General features: G+C 38.6%; 1 protein-coding gene across 2 annotated transcripts in view; it reads right to left on the bottom strand.

Annotated features, from left to right (window-relative positions):
* rad50 (RAD50 homolog, double strand break repair protein) overlaps positions 1-16783 on the bottom strand; it is a 32654-nt gene extending 15871 nt beyond the window's left edge. The window contains exons 1-21 of one of the 2 annotated variants that reach the window (XM_085289479.1): positions 16651-16783; positions 13581-13718; positions 13324-13407; positions 12751-12902; positions 12436-12621; positions 12147-12351; positions 10975-11103; positions 10132-10297; positions 9831-9889; positions 9522-9656; positions 8846-9052; positions 7246-7428; positions 6811-6968; positions 6520-6695; positions 5432-5669; positions 2405-2594; positions 2057-2183; positions 1259-1452; positions 868-978; positions 489-581; positions 120-233 (exon numbers count right to left, since the gene is read on the bottom strand). In XM_085289479.1, coding sequence (XP_085145605.1) covers positions 120-233; positions 489-581; positions 868-978; positions 1259-1452; positions 2057-2183; positions 2405-2594; positions 5432-5669; positions 6520-6695; positions 6811-6968; positions 7246-7428; positions 8846-9052; positions 9522-9656; positions 9831-9889; positions 10132-10297; positions 10975-11103; positions 12147-12351; positions 12436-12621; positions 12751-12902; positions 13324-13407; positions 13581-13709 — 3036 coding nt within the window. In that variant the 5' untranslated portion in view covers positions 13710-13718; positions 16651-16783. Of the gene's footprint in view, positions 1-119; positions 234-488; positions 582-867; positions 979-1258; positions 1453-2056; positions 2184-2404; positions 2595-5431; positions 5670-6519; positions 6696-6810; positions 6969-7245; positions 7429-8845; positions 9053-9521; positions 9657-9830; positions 9890-10131; positions 10298-10974; positions 11104-12146; positions 12352-12435; positions 12622-12750; positions 12903-13323; positions 13408-13580; positions 13719-14246; positions 14489-16650 lie in introns of those variants that run through there. The other variant, XM_085289478.1, reaches the window with a different exon arrangement.
* Positions 16784-17365: the final 582 nt, after the last annotated feature.

Below are 17365 nucleotides of genomic sequence, written 5' to 3'. Positions count from 1 at the left end.
CTTTTAAAAAGTGCTTGCCGTACTCATGTAGCTAGAGTTAGGCGAATCTAAAATAAAGTTTCTTAACTTCGTTTTAAAGTTACGAAACATGAAACAGTGTTTGCTCTGTTGTCCTGTACCTTTTGAGTGTCTATGTCCTGACGGATGTTTCCCATTTCCTTATTAATTTTCTCCTTGTGCTTCTCAGCTTCATGGAGCTGAGTGTTAGTTTCATGGAGCTCAGACTCTTTTTGCTGCAATGATAGGGTCCGTGAAAGGGTTAAACACATTCAGAAATAATAAAATCAACACATTTACAGTCAAGCTTCTACAGCTAATCTCACAAGAAACAATGCTAAAGTGTTAAAATGAAAAAGTTGGTGTTTCAAAGTTATATAAAATATATGCGTACCTTTTACTCCGAGGCTACAATTCAATATATGTCACAGAATAAATCACTGGGGGTGGGGGTTGTGATGCATCTTGTACAACAATGCCAAACATGTTACCTCTTTATATTCATCTTTGCCCTCATCGACATATTTAGTGATGTCTTTTTCCAAAGTGGTGATCGCCTTTAATTTCTCTTTAATGGAGCTGATCTGTCAGAAACACAGTCAGAATTCAGACTTAGATGAACAGATATTCACAGTTTATTTGTGGCAGAACAAAGGTCTTACAAAAACATAATGCTCTGTCATTATCTATTAATATGTGTATGTGTGTGTGTGTGTGTGTGTGTGTGTGTGTGTGTGTGTGTGTGTGTGTGTGTGTGTGTATACAATACAAAAAACTATGAAAAATGTAAAGTAAATGTAAAGTTCTGTGCTGTTTTTTCATTATAGAGAAAGCACGTTCCAAAAGAGACAAAAGTGAGACTGTGCCCACCTTCTCCTGCCCTTCTTCCTGCTTCTGCCTCTTGCGCTCCAGCAACTCTTGTTTCTCCTGCTGTAGCTTCTCCAGAGTGGCAGACAGAGGGGACAGCTGTTCCTTTGCCTCCTGGTAAACCACAAAGTGGAACAGGAAAAAAAACCCACACACAAAAAAGGGACAACATAGAAAATTTATAGAATTTTTTTTTAAACCATGCAACTAAAAATAAACAATGTTCACCAAACATCTGGTAGCCATATATAATGAATATATAAGACTTGATTGTATGATTATGGTACATTTCTGTTATTTTGTATTAAGAGTATGAGAATAAAGTGTGAAACATTTTAATCTTCATGTGAATATAAAATATGTAAGCACAAAAAAAAAATAAAAAAAAAAATACCCTGATGTCTCTGGTCAAGGATTGGATCTCAGTGGTGAACTCGGCACACTGCTCCTCCAGCTGCTGCTGTTTCTGCATGTCACTGCTCAGCTGGAGCTTTTCTGCTCGTGTCTCATTCACTGCACTTCTAAGCATCTGTATCTGTTCCTGCTGGTCCTGGATCAGCTTACGTTTCAACTCCATCTTGCTGGAAGCTGAAAATATACAAAGAGGTAAAGAGAAAGAAAAAACAACTAGCAACTAGAGACACATCAACAAACCAGCCAGGGACTCATATCACACGATTTCCAGCATCTTTGGTCACTGATGACCGGCAGGGTCAATGCATACCATTTTATTCATGAACAACATGCATACAGCGGTGCAAGCGATCAGTTATATGAGAGTAAATCGCAGGTGGAACAAAAATGTTTTTAACAATAAATCCAATCAGTAACTTAGATGATCGTCAACAGGCTGAACGAGGACATCTTAAAGAAGCTAACAAATGGCTAGCAGCCTCGGTATGAGCAAAGAATCAAAGCAGTAAAACTGTTTAAGCTGTTTCAGTGAGAAAAGTAATCTAGTGTTTGAGCGAAATCAATAAAACAGCCCTTCTCGAATAACTGCTTCTATATCTTCATACCCCCCTCCCAGTCACACTCCTTATGTAGGTCCTCAGAGCATGATAATTGAGCCAAATTCTTAAATTAAAAAAAAGAAAGAAATAAAAGATTTTGAGTGCCAAAGTTAGAAAATTAAGAATGTAAGAGACACAATTTCCCCGTGAATGGATGTGCTTGCTTTGTGTCATCTTACTGGTGTCTAACTTGTGCTGAGTTTCTTGTTTCTCCTGACTGACTTGTTGTGTGGTTCTGGTCAGGTCTACTCCTTGGAGTTTTGCTGCATGCTGAGCGATTTTCCTCTCCACGTCCTTAAGGTCCATCTGAAAAGCAAAAGAAAATCCAAAAAAGGACATTGCTTAAATGGAACTCTAATAACAACATCAATCAACAAGAATAATTTATAGCCAATTAAATATCAGGAAAATAAAGAAGAGAATGAAGAAAGGTGAGAAAACAAAGGCCCACAAAGGTTTAAGCTGGGTAAAGAGAGATCAGGAAAGATATAAGTGCAAGTCCAGAACGACAGGCAGGAGGTTAATACCAGATATCTGTCCATGAGAGAAATGTCCTGCAAGCAGGCCTTGGCAGTTTCTTCCTCAGACATCAGCGTGCCAAGCAGAGTCTCCTGCTCCTCCACGTCACCCTTCAACCTCTCAATTTCTCTATTCACAGTCTGTAGACGGTTTTTCAACTCCGGTAGCTCCTTTTCCTGAAGCTGTACAATGGACTGTCTGAGAGACATGACAATGAAAAGTAAATATACTTTGAAAGTGTGACACTTATTAAAAACCTGTATGTACAACAATGTCTCCTTTTGACACCTTGTTATTAAAGTCTACAAGCATATTTGGAGGCACATTTTCAAATATCTGTCACAAAACTATGAAAGAAGAGTTTTGGAGTCATGTCGTACGTACACTTGAGTTATTATAATATACAACTGCAGAACACAACAGAATTATTATTCAACATTATTAATAGTTAAAAGACGTCAATCTCCACCCCAAAAAACCAAACCAAACCAAAATAAACCTTAAGGGCATTTGAGCGGATGGTGGGGGTGCGGGGAAAAAAGAAAACTCTTAAACCCCCACAGTTCTCACGATTCATCTTGTGAAAAACCACCTTTTCATCAGTCTCTGTCATAGAAATGGCTGTTAATATACTAATTTATAAACCAATAGTCAACCTTTTGTTATCTGACAAAGTTGAATTCATGTAAAAAGAAAAACGCTTTAAAAAGGTGTACTACATCCCACAAAAAGGTAAGTGTTCTCAGACTAACAATTCTGATAAGGTTGCTAACCTCATTTCACTTGAATAAAGGCAGCCTTTGAGAGACTGTGTAATCGCTGGGTAGATTTTTCAGATAACGTTCCTGAATGGCTCAAATCACGTATCACTGACAGGAAATTCTTCATCTTTGGCGGAGATTGAGTATCACTCTGTGATGTTCTACACGGCAGTTGTCATTGAAGTTGACAGTAGTTACATTTCTCACATTACTGTACATGTTGCTATTTACCACCCTTATCAGACAGCATAACATTTGTTACCATGACAATGATGTACTGAACTATCTGGCCATACATTTAAATGGTAAATGGTAAATGGCCTGCATTTGTATAGCGCTTTTCTAGTCCCTAAGGACCCCAAAGCGCTTCACACTACATTCAGTCATTCACCCATTCACACACACATTCACACACTGGCGATGGCAAGCTACATTGTAGCCACAGCTGCCCTGGGGCGCACTGACAGAGGTGAGGCTGCCGGACACTGGCGCCACCGGGCCCTCTGACCACCACCAGTAGGCAAACACGGGGTTAGTATCTTGCCCAAGGATATTTGGCATGCAGGCAGGAGGCAGCCTGGGATCGAACCACCGACCTTCTGATTAGTGGCTGACCTGCTCTGCCACCTGAGCTACAGCCACCCCCATTAACAAAAAGACATTAACAAAAAGATTACTGCATTTTATCTTCATAAATAGATTTTCAGAAGTTTGCTACTACAGTTTTTGACTTTTATGTCCCAAACTGTGGAATAGCCCACCTGAAAACATTAGGAAAACAAACCGCTGATAACTTTGTGAAACTCTTGAAAGTTATCAACTGTTGTGTCTATAATGTCTGTTTTCTGAAGGAGAGGAGAGGAGAGGAGAGAGATAACACACATATAATATAAGATATCCTGTCCCACGACACACAGTGGCCATACTATATGTGCTAAAAGGGGACACCTCTTAAACTAGTGTTTCTACTTAACTTAAGTGGAAACACTCATCAGAGTTAACTAATTTAACTTTATCTAGTGTTTCCACTGTAAAGCTGCACCTACTAATGAGTTTAGCTACATTTAGCTGAGCATTTAATCATCTTATTGCTTCCAAGTTAAAGAGACCTAATAAAAACAAACATCCCTTTTGAGAGACACTTGGCCTACTTCAGTGTCCTGAATTTGAACCACAGGCAGCCAAGACATTTGGTGCATTGCAGGGTCACTGAAGACAGGCTGTGCCTCATATGATAATACAATCAAACGAAAAAGTAATGGCATATCAGATGACTCAGAGGCTCGACTCAGACTCTGGTTGTAGAGATCACAGCTATATAAGGTGAATTAATTAAGTATGCACACATAAAATCAGCTCACATGAACTCATTGGATACATTGTCACACGGCCCTGTAGCAGAATATTCACACCCTTTGAAAGATGGCAGCTGAGAAAAGTTTTTCCATCTCCATTAATAAAACGAAGCAAACATAATGTACAGGCAGCCACAAGGTGGGGCTGAAAACCCTCGAAAAATTTAAGTACGTGACTATTTACATAAGATTATTTGTAAATATGACACTGAAATGTTTTCGTTTTTTGTATACATGTTTCTCTGACTATCATCACACTCACTATAAAAGTTAACATGAAAGGTTGTCCTGACAACAACAAAAAAGTGTCTGTTGGCTTACTAAACTATGTTCATCTCAGAGATTTAACACACACTGTATGTGTGTGTGTGTGTGTGTGTGTGTGTGTGTGTGTGTGTGTGTGTGTCCAGAATTTAGAACTATGACACTCTAGCTCCATCTACTGGAAAGGAAAGAGAACAAGAGACTGTCCACAGGCTAATTTATTTCCTTGTTAGGAAGAAAAATGGTAACTCTGTAAATTTTGGAAAAATCAATTAAAGATATTTACTTTTATGGTCATTTATTTATTTAAAAAATCAAACTCAGTATAGGAACCTTATGCTACACAGTCCTATAGACTGGTGTTTATCAGTCTATATGCAGTGCTGCTTAAATGCCTTTTGCTTATTACAACTGGGTGACTACAGAAAAGACATCAGGGATTTGTTCTTTGCACTGTTTTATGGTAGAGTTTTAAATTACTATGATGCTAAACAACAACAGTTCTGGTCTTCTATTTTTTATTACTCTTTATTTTTTCAATTTTTTTCTAGTTCTAATATTGTTGAGGGTATCACCTGACATTTGTTTTTACTTGAGTTTAGAAGCAGAAAAAAAAACACTCAAACTCAGATCAGAGACCCCTCTGGTTCAGTACCTCACAGGTTTGAGAGCCATCATCTCATCTTTCTTCCTCTCCTTCCTCTTCAGGTCCTGCTCTGTATTTTTCAGTTTGTCCGGCACCAGGCGTAACTTCGACTGCATGTCGTTGATAACCTCCTGCAGATCAGACTCAGAGGGGAACGTCCGCTGGCACACTGGGCAGCAGGGCTCCCTGTCCTCTGTCAGCTGACTGATGAATTGGGTGTACACTGCTGTGGCTCCAGCTAGCATGGCTATACCAGGACAGGTGCAGAAAGAGAAAATTTATTAATCATTTGCCAATTATTACTAGAAAAGACGCCAACCAACCACACTGTACATTAGGCTTTTAGTTAAAATGGGCATACACACTAAAGTCAAGTAATCACTTCCTTGGTTAACTTACTGCATACCCAGAGAATACATATATAGTTATATTCAATAGGAAATACTTTTCTTGATTGTGTGATGCTTTTGAATATGTCAACCAATTTTAACAAAGTTGATTCACTCGAGATTATAGCGCAGATGGAAAGATGTTGTTACATTAATTTATAATGTAGTCAAACGCACAGAAGATGCATTTAAAGAGCGACACACTGAACCTGTTAAATCCACCCAGCAACACAAAGGATTCTGTATTTCTTTAGAATGAACCTCATCAACCTCTGTAACATCTTATCTACATAAAAGATAAAATGTATATTAATGATGGACATGTTCATCACCTGTTGATCTGCCAAGTTTTAAAGAATAAGTCTGGCACTTTGGCTGTGGCCATCTTGGGTTTTTTTTTTTTTTTTTTTTTTTAGACAAGACATGATGATCAAGGACTAATCAATAAGTAGCTACTCTGCTTTATCCTCATTTTTACACTACATTGGGTTATTACAATGAACACCACTATATAAAACGGGAATAACAACTAGCAACTTATTGGGAAAGTAATTATGACAAAGTAAGTTCTATACAACTGGACATTTTGCAGCCAGAGCACTAGTGAAAAAGAGGCATTTTTATAGTTTACAGTTAAGGTCCACACTGCAATTAAGGATCTTGTCAACTCCAAGGTGCCAATTCTAGTTAATTTTTTAGGCCATTAACCTCTTTGTTTGGATATCTTCTCCAGATCTTCTTGCAGTTTGCCCAGGTCCTGGTCTAGATCTTGACTACCACACACATTGAAGAACTTCTCTTCGTCACTGGTTAACTGCTGCTCCTTCTTACGCAGCTCAGCAGAAATGTGACTTTTGTTCTGCTCACTTGAAGCCAAGTCCTTACTGAAATGTAGGAAAAAACAGCAATATAACACCAATCAGTCCCTCTGAAAAACGTCTTTTTAAAAGCATTTTCTTTCATCGTGTGTGTGCTTCAACGTAAATGCATTTTGCTAACTTGAGTTTTGCAAGTCTGTTCCTGGTGCTGTTAATTTCCTTGGACTTGGAATAGATCCAGTCCTCCAGCTCTCTCTTGTTGGGAAAGTGGCCCAGTAAGGACACCAGATCCTCACTGTGACGGGACTTGAACTTGCGTACCTGCTCCTCCTTTTCGCCCTAAAAGATTAAAAGAGCAAACGGAGAAATGAGAGTCTACAGAGAAAGGAAACATGATGTGGCAGCTGGCATAAAAGGGAACGACGAAGAAGGGAGGTTAGAGGTTAGAAAGAAGGTTAGATTACCATGCAGGGTTACTTGGTTTTACTACCACTACAGTACAGTTGGATGAGTTTCTGCAACATTTTTTTAACATCACCTTCGAGGGGGTCAACTCTAAGAAAGGCTGCAGTAATCAACGTTGACTCTTTTTCTTTAACTGTAGATGACACATTACCTTATTCTTTTTCAGCATGTCCATCTCCGTGCGTGCAGTCATGTGTGTGTTGAGCGTCTCCATCTCTTGATCTAGCCGTCTCTGTTTGCGGTCAAGTTCAGCTTTTTCTCTCTGGAGCTCCGAAACCTCAGCCTTCAGCTCTTCCACGTTGGAGTTCTGGATTGCACTCTGCAGCTCACGCTCCTGAACAGGAAAACAAACATTGAAAAAAATGGCATCAATTATACAACAAAAGACCACAGTGTGTCAGCAGTATAGTTCCAGTTAAACTTTCTATGGCAGAAATTTTAAAACTTCATTCACAAAAATGATAATAACAAATCGCAGGACTAATGCACAACTGTTTGACAAAAAAATTTCTGAACATTATGCAAACAATCTCTTCGAGAAAGCTCAGGAAATGTATATCTCTCTGTCTTACTCCCTTTCTGTGTGTCCTCTCTGTTATCTGTTATTCGAGTGTAGAGCAGGGCGATATGACCAAAAATATTTATCACTATATACATTTGAAAATTTGCGATAACGATATAACTGATGATATAATTGACACTAGACAAAATACTTTACGACTCCACAATTTTATTAGTGCAAAAAAACCCCAAAACATCAATATATTTTTACTTAAACAAGCAGCTGTTTTTTTATGTGCATTAAAGTTATATAAATATTTAACAGTACAAATGCAAATTCCTTACTGACAGTTTAACCAAAAGGCATTTCCAGTGGAAATTGGCCGACATATCCTCAGCATAACCATGTAGAATATCCACAAAACTTAAAAAGAGGTTATACACACACACACACACACAATACGGTAATATTATGTTGAAGCACAGTACGTATCACTCCGCGAGGCTCCTGCCTACGATAGCCGTAATGTTCCGACAACCCATCAAGCGGTGCGGGTTCGTAGCTTAGCAAAGTTGTACTAAAACATTTGACAGATTTTCGAGCACCGTGTATGACATAAAATCGTTTCGAGGTCAGTAAACACAACCAGAAGTCATACATAAGGCACACGGGATAATAAGGGGCACTGTCAATTTTCAGAAAAATCAAAGGATTGATTTTAAGTGTGCCGTATTTTCCAAAAAACACGGTAATAACGACGGCCTGCTAGCATGCTCTACCAAAAATAGCGCTTTGTGGTGTATCTGACGGACGAAAGCCAAACCAGTTCCACACCACTGAAGTTGCAGCATTTTTACAAACCAATTCTGGTTCATCCGTTTCATTCAATGATCTGCTTTCGGCCTTCTCATTCTCCGTCGCCGAAATGCTTTTTCCGCCATGTGCGTATGAAAACAAAGGCACTGCCCTATTCGAGTGTTATCACCATTACTGACAAAACATCAAGTTACAACCTGAGCATTGTTACTTCTTTGTCTGGTGTGAATAAAGAGTCAAACATGCTACAAATTAAAAACATTTTTTGAGGGAATGTGTAGGGAGGGCACCAACATCTTTTTCCAGAATAACTGTGTGTAGGTTCACATGCTTTGTGTGCCCCAAACAAAGTGTAATCCTTAATATGGAATTCTGCAAATTAACCAAAAAACAACCACCTTTTAAAATTCACAGCAAAACAAAATACTCTCACCACTTTAGCCAATTCATTTTCCAGATCCTGCAGTCGAGTAGACGAACCCTCCAGCCTCTGCAGCTCTGCTCTGACACTCCTCAGTTCTTGCTGCTTCTTTCCCTGCATGTCTCTCTTCAGCTCCACTGTTCTCTCCAGGCCAGTTTTCTTATCCCTCATTTCATCAATAGACTGCTGCTTCTGCTGCTCCTTTTCCTGCAGATCGACCTTATGACACAAAAGCAAACGCAGGAATAAGGCACCATGAACATGACCTGCATATTTATTTTTAATTGCACAGTCCAAAATTCACGAGTGATGTAAAAACTTCTGTGAATATAGTAAGAGTGGAATTTTCAGTGGCTTCTTGTGTTCAGTAGTTAAAATCTTTCACAAAAGAGAAAACTGCACATGAAATGTCAACATCGTCTTAACAGTTTCTGTCTATATTACTGAATGTTTTATGGAAAAACCTTCTAAGACACTAGTGAATAATAAAGATATATTTATGTATTAAGAGTCTCTGCAGATGATCAGACAGAGAGAAAACAATAGCACTGCTTAACAGCATTAACCAGAAATGAAAAAATGAAAATATTTAAAAGAATTCTTGTCCATTTTGTTTTTCAACTCTGTTTGTAAATAACATGAATTCAGGAAAACTCTTGGTTTTTTATTTCAACTGAGAATTTCTTACCATAACTTGGCCAAGTGTCCCTTTTTCCTGCTCCAGTCTCTGCGTTACGTGACGATGAAAGCTCTCAAGCTGAAGAGCAGTGAAGGGTGGTCGGTCATAGCCCTCCATCTCCAGGTAGGTTGACAGAGAGCGAACCTGTGTGGGAAAGGGGAGGAAAAGGGAGGAAAAATATACCAACATGTGTGATTTGTTCAAGGAACAACCTAACATTCGCTTGACACTGCTGTGATGAAATTTTCCTAGTCTCTGTCACTCGATTATATTCATTTAAAGCCTTCATTACAACAACTGCGACTGTGCCCCCATTACCTGAGTGTCACGTTTCCTGATGTTTTGTGTATGGTGGTCAGCTTCCGACTGTAGACGACCTGGGAAGAAGGAAAAACAAAAGCAAAATAGGTGTAAGAAGCTAGTCTTGTACTAAAGAAAAATAAAGTTTATGCTGAAAAAAATAGCCTTAATAATACGAATATTTTCAGCTGTCATTTATTTAGCATTGAGTGTGATATTCTGCCAGAATGCTGGAATATATTCAATCGTGCGTGTGCTTTCACATTCAGATACAGATGTTTAGCTACCCTGGTAGCACCAGGTGTACAGCTGTGGGTACCTTGTTCACCCAGAAGTTCAGCTTTGATTCTGTTGAGTCTCTGACACTCTCTGCCAGCTCTCTCCAGCTCCTTCTGGCACTCGGTCAGCCTTCGCTCCTTCTCCCTCACTGTCCCCTGGTGGTTCTGGTAAATGTCCTGCAGCTCCTCATCTGAACCCTGAAACACCTGCCACACACAGTAAACTGGTTTCAGAGTGGCTCACCGAGTGTAATTAATATAGACATTTGGACCTGCTTTTATAAATGCTTTAAAATAAAAACAGTATATAGTGGTAATAAATTTGGTCTTTCAGTCATAAATCTGCCCCAATTGCTCTGGTTCCATATAGTTCAAAGTCCTGATACTGTTAACTATAGGAATAGATCCCATCACCCAACAAACAGAAGTGAAAAGATAGAGTAGTCATGCTAGCCAAAGGTTAACTGGCTCATTGTTAAGTTAAACAATCTCATTCACCCTCTGTAGCTTTTTTTTTAAATTTTTATTAGTTCCTCACTGAAGATAATGACACATCATACAAAGTGGACTCTAGAGTACAATGAGGCAACTGCTAAGCTTTTCCTGCAGAAGAAAATTAGCCTGTGTGGCAAAGTCTGGCATATTTACATGAATACATAAATATAATTAAGCCTATTATAAGGGAGAAAAACATTAATAATACAACCTCATTAACTTTGATCATGCATTTTATTATTTATCTCATACTTAATTTTTCAGTCTTTTTCATCCCGGCATTCCTCCTTTACGAAAAGTTGTCATTCCTAATTGTTCTTCTGCTTTAGGTTTTTCATCACAAAATAAAATAAAAAAATATATATATACTACGTATATTATCAAATTACCTGCTCCATTGTTTCCTCCAGCTCCTTATTGTCCTCCTCCATCTGTTTCTTCCTGCTGTCTAAAGCCTTGATCTCATTATCTAGCTTCATCACTTTCCCGAGTTTAAGGTCAATATCCATCAGTCGATTCTGAAAAAGACGATTACCATTATACCTTAAATATTATTGTGCTATAAGCTTTATTCAGCTGATTCAGTGAATGAAGTTACTTAAAGCATTACTGGTTGTTCATTTGCAGTGAAATACAATAAACTTGTAACAGACTCCTACAGGGATGTATTTGCAGTGAAATATAAAAAATATATTTGGTCAGTTGATTTAATAAGAATAAGTTATTTAAGTTATTTTATATATTTTATCCCCTTCCAAGGTGCTCATTGCACCCATATGCTTTGACACAGGATTAAAAAAAAAAAAAAAAAACTTTTAATCATAGCACACCCAAATAATTTATCCGTGTTCCTCAACTTCTTCCACTCAAGAAGAAATACTTGCAAGGTTTGAAATCTGCTTGCACCACAATATGTATGCATGTATACATACACTTCATTAGGTAAACCTCTTGCACTGCTCAGTGGCACAAGTATGTAACCAGCAAATCGCATGGCAGCAATGCATTTAGACTTAGACACATTCATTGCAGACACAGTCAAAACAGCCTGGTGAAATTTAAACTGAGCTTCAGAATGGGGAAGAAAGGTGATGATGATGGTCTGAGAAAATCTCCAGAGATCGGCAGTTCTCTGGCTTAAAATGCCTTTTGATGTAAGCGGACAGAGGAGAATGACTGGATTGCTTCCAGACAACAATAACTTAAATAACCACTCGCCAAGATTTTCTTGGCACATTTTGGACTCCATTGTAACAATTGAGCATCGTTTAAACACCACCGCCTCTCTGAGTGCTGATCATATCCATCCTTTTATGACCACAGCGTGCCCATCTTCTGATGGCTGCTTCCGGCAGGATAACACACACTGTCACAAAGCTCAGATCTTCTCAAACTGGCTTACTGAACATGGCAATGAGTTCAGTGCAGTCAAATGGCCTCCACCGTCATCAAATCTCAACCCAACAGAGCACCTTTGGAATGTGATGGGATGGAAGCTTGGCCTCATGGATATGCAGCCAACAAATAAATAAATACACAAAACACACATACACCAGCCCACCTCAAGCGGCTCAATCTGGTTCTCTATCTGCTGGACGCTGGCTTTTGAGGCCATCAGTTGGGCTTCCTTGGTGTCCACAGTTTCTCGAATTTGCTGGGCCTTCTCCTTGTTCTGCTTCAGGTAGCGCAGCTCCACCTGACACTCTTTGACTGTCTGACTCTGTTTGAGTCGCAGCTGACGCATTGTCTCTAGAGCTTTGATATACCTGATCAGGAGAGAGAAATTGACATTAACAGAAATTCCTTTTAGGCTAAAACTGGGTAATGCAACACTTGTGTCGTCCATTTACTTGGTTGCAGCAAAAATGGAGTCAAATTTGTCTTTGAGTGCTTTTCCCTCACTAAGGGGCCAGTTAGACTCTTCTTGGTGGCAGAAGATGACATGATTTAGGACAGGCTTCGACACACCCAATGCAGAAATCATCTCCCGGTCCAGCTCACCACACTTAGAAGACAAGCTGACTTTCTCACCATCTCTGGATGAATTATAATAGACAGTCGCATAAGAAAAAGGTCAGGAAACCTTAGTATACAATCCACAAATATTTCTCTTTTTTTTTACTTTAAACAAAACTTTACATAAGAAACATAAGATTTTGGCTTACTTCCATCTGGTAATGACCTGCTCTAAGCTTTTGAAGGTGTAGCTTTTTGCCTTCTGAGTGCATGACATAGAGCGTTGGATGGTCACTTTCTCTCCATTGACATCTGAGAATAAGAGGCGAATTTGAGCACGCACATCCGTCTCATGGGCATCCTGGAATCATATGAACATCGCTATACGTGAATAAAGGTGAAAAAAATCATCCAACAAGGACCTGAAGAAGATGTAAAGGCTAAGACTGAATTTTAACATGTTCAGAAAATGCTAAATTTGAGAAATCATAACAATTCTTAAGGTATGAAGACAAACTAAACCTGATAAAGATATTTAGCACCAAGCAGTTAGGAGTTTTGTCATTTTCACAAGTGACTTAAATCAGGCTTTTTCACACACTTCATCCCTGTCTTATGTTTTCTAGTATTAAATTTGCATTTAAAACATATAAAATATTACAAATACACAAACAAATCTGTTGCAAAAAGTAATTTCAGATGCATGCCACACATTATGAGTCTTAAGTGTACCACTGCAGTCAGAAATAGAGAAATGTACTTTTAGTTCAACACAAACAAACCTTTGGATCATGAACAAATGCACCTCCTTTAGATCCAGGGGGAAGTTCTCCAGATGTTGCATACTTTAGGCATTCAATAATAGTCTGAAAGCATCAAAAAGAAATGAATACATGACAGCAGCATTTATCATTCTGGAATATTATTCTTCAACTTCCTGTAAGCCTTTGGAAAATACAAAAAGTGCTATGTCGACCCTTGTGTTCGCTGTCATGTTTCGATAAGTCAAGTATTGCTTTTGTCAGAAATGCTTTCGTACTGTTTTCCCTGCTCCATTGGGTCCGACCAGAACAGTCAGAGGAGTGAAGAAAGAGATGACTTGTTTGTCTTTATCCTCAATCCCAAAGCTCCTCACCCCCAGGATGCTCATCTTGTCGATCTTTGACATTTTTGCTTTCTGAAAGAGAAAAGAAGGAGAGGTGATGAAAATAAGACACACAGGGATTCTCTTCCCTGTGAGTCAACGAAATATAGTAGGAGTGACAGATTATTGGTTTCTTATTGGCAGTAGCCACATTAACAAACAGGTCTTATCAAAAGAATAACTAACATCAGATGATGTGCTCGCTGCAGCGTTTGTGGTTTCCAACTGTTATCAGTTTGTGCTGCGTAACCACTAATCTACACTGACAAGTCTTTCAGCAAAACAAACCTTCCGCTATAATATTTGATGACTTAAAAAGACCTGAGCTGAAAACTGGAATCTTTACCTGTTATGCTAATTAATTTCTTCAACAACAGACTATAATAAAGCTTAACTACAGAGTTAGCGGTGATTAATTATTTCAAAGGTGCTTCGGCGTTCAATAAACTGAAATAAATATTCTTTTAGGATACATTTAAATAAAGTAGCTATCTTAGTAACATGTACCCGACGTTCAGTATATTGGGTATATCTGGAAAGCTGGCAGAACAAAGTACTTACTAAGTGTTGGTTAACTCAGGAGGCTAGCTTTCATGCTACGTCGCAGTGTTTTTAGCAGTTAGCGCCACACTGAGCCACAGCAGCGTGACACAGGGTTTAATTTCGCTCACAACAGTAGTGTACAGCCACAGATACGACGTGAATTCAACTCACAACAGACAATTTTTACCCCCGTGCAACTCGGACATGTAACTACAGTTTTCGCGCTGCTTGGGAAGGAGGCAGCGTGAGAGAGGCAGAGGCTGACTTCCGGGAGGAGGAACGTCAATATAGAATATGAACATAGAGCGGCAAGCTTACGCCATAGATCTGTCCATCTGTAGCCCGTGTTTGTGTTTTATTCTGCAAGTTACAGTATGGTCGAAAGTTCTTAAAGTTAGTTATTAGTTTCATTAGTTAGAATATGTTTATTTCTTTTGCAAACGTTTCACCCTTTTTAAAGTAGTTTCCCTTTTGCAGTTATTTTTTTTATTGTGCAAATGTTTAATTTCATTGTATTTTTTGTAGTTTTTAATTATCATTTAAGTAATAACTTTTTTTACTCGTTTTATCACAACATGGGGGTATTTGTTCGATTCTAATATCTGGAACGGATGTAATATCTGGAACAGAGGTGTCAAACATAAGGCCCAAGGGCCAGAATCGGCCAAAACAAAGACTCCAATCCTGCCCGCTGGAGTGCTTTGGAAAATGTGACTTTTAACTGTAGGTCTTACACCTTTTCATGCTGATAGGCCTCTCCCACAGCCATACTACACTAAAGTAATTAAGTAATAGATCAAAAATTACATTACAGAAAATAAATTGTTTTCACTATATAAATATAGACTTTTTTTTTCAATGTGTCCACAGTAAAAATAAAAATGGAATTGTACATATTTATTTCTTAATTTAAGCTTTTTGCTGACAGATTTCTTTCATTTTGTACGTCAGCATTTCTTCATTGTGTAGAAAAACAAGCTGCTGTAGCAGTTGCACTTGCTTTTCTTTAACTAAGATATCTCTAAGATTAAATATGCAATGAAATTTCTATACAGTGACAGAAAGGAAAGTTTTACTTTTCTGGTCATCTTAAGATTAAAATGGGCTGCATGTGGCCCATCATGTAAAATGAGTTTGATATCCACGACCTAGAACAAGGCTGAAAACACTTTTTTAAACGTTTGTTTTATATCTGTGCAGTGTAGTTTTAGTTACTTTTCCAAACCGTGTTTGTTTTCAGTTAACTAGTTTTATTTGATTACTCGGAATATAAAAACATTGCTATACACTGAATGAGTTCATCCTTTCTCCACACAGGACATAACTTTCTCTTCTTCTTTCAGCTGCTCGCTTTAGGGATCGCCACAGCAGACCATCTGCCTCCATCTCACCTTTTCTTTAGCATCCTCCACTTTCAAACTAACCCTCCTTCACATTTACATCCATAAACCTGGCTGCTACATGTTTTCCATTACATCTGCTTTCACTCCAGTGCACATGTCCAGACCATCTCAGCCTTGCCTCTCTAACTTTGTCTCCAAACAGCTCAACCTGAGCTTTCCCTCTGATCTACTCATGTCCATTTTGGTCACTCCCATTAAAAATTTTAGCATATTAGCAGCTCTGCCTTCTTTTTTTTTTTGTAGGTGTTACCATCTTCAAACCATATATCACAGCAGGCCTCACTGCTATCTTGTAAAACATTCCTTTCACTCTTGCTGTTGTCCTTCTGTCAGAAATCACCCCTGACACTAATCTCCACACACTCCACCCTGCACTCTCTTCTTCACCTCTCTTGTGCACAGTCTGTTGCTTTTGGATGGTTGACCCCAATTATTTAAACAAAATGACAAAATGACAAAATGCCAGCCTTTTCTGTGCCACTTTCAGTGTTTGTGTTATCTACCATCTAGTATCTGTTTGAATGTTGAAAACATTTTACACCTGCATGGAAACTTTTCTGCAGCTATAACCCCATTCCCACACGTCGCCCTCAGATTCAGAATGAGTAGCTCCAGTCATGTGAATGTATACGTTTTGTCACAATATGTTGAGAGCAGCGTTTCTCCTGGCCCCATTGTGGTGATGTTATCAAAGGATGGAACAATGTTCACTCTTAAAAATAATTTAAAAAAAATCAAGCAAACAATTTAAAAAAAGCTTAGATGTGATATTTATCATTTTGTGGTTATAACTGATTATCCTGTGCTTGTATATTCAGCAACATGTTTAAGTAAACATGCCTTAAAATATGATGTAAGTAGCTACTTAATTTGTTGGTTGTCGCTTTGTAGTACATAGTGTTAAAAATTTTAATTAAAACAAGTTTTTGCATGTAATCAATAACAATATATACATTTTTAGAAAAAAATATAATTATATTATATTATATTATTGAAAAATCCTGGACCGAAATACTTACTATTCCCTGTGACTAAGCTCGATCTGTTCTTCTTCACTAGATATACCACAGGAGGGCAGTGTTAAGTTGCGGAAATTTAAGTGCTGCCCAAGGTTCTCTCTTCTCCTTCTCCCCTCGTCACAGCTTGGCAACCATTTCTTTCAGTATTCCTGTGACAAGATAAAACATAAGACAAACGTAAGATAAATTTGCAGTGAGGAGGTTGGTCACTAGTATCCCAGCCAGTTTGATCAGTTAGGATGCCGATGGTGTTTATTTCTAACATGCTAACATTTCTACATTTAACATCACAAATTAAAATCAGCTGTAATGTAATGTAAAAGCTAAAAGACACATTTTTCCATATTGTAGTCTGGAAGTAAAACTGGACAGAAAACAGATGGCTTCAGAAAAAGAGGGAGAGAAGGAATCTAATTGGAATAAAGGGAGAGGAGTTATTTTCAGCATGTGTTTGGGGTTGAAGAACTGTTTGAAGACATCCGCAGGGACCTGCAGGACTGGTGTTCCCCACCTGCAGCTAACCCCTAAAACCCAAGAACATCATCTCTCTGATGTCCTCTCATTTCCCTCCCCTCTGAAAAACTGCAGCAGACACACACACACACACACACACACACACACACACACACAGACACACACTTACTTCCGCGAACTGCCTTCTGCTTTCAGCCCACTGATTCAGTCCGTCTGTGTTATCAGACTGACTCATTGTGCC

Source organism: Mchenga conophoros, linkage group LG10 (genome assembly GCF_057382185.1).
Source record: "Mchenga conophoros isolate Kocher_MC1m ecotype Shallow Benthic linkage group LG10, M_conophoros_male_GT1.1, whole genome shotgun sequence".
Lineage (NCBI taxonomy): Eukaryota > Metazoa > Chordata > Actinopteri > Cichliformes > Cichlidae > Mchenga > Mchenga conophoros.
This window is presented reverse-complemented; position numbering and strand designations above follow the sequence as displayed.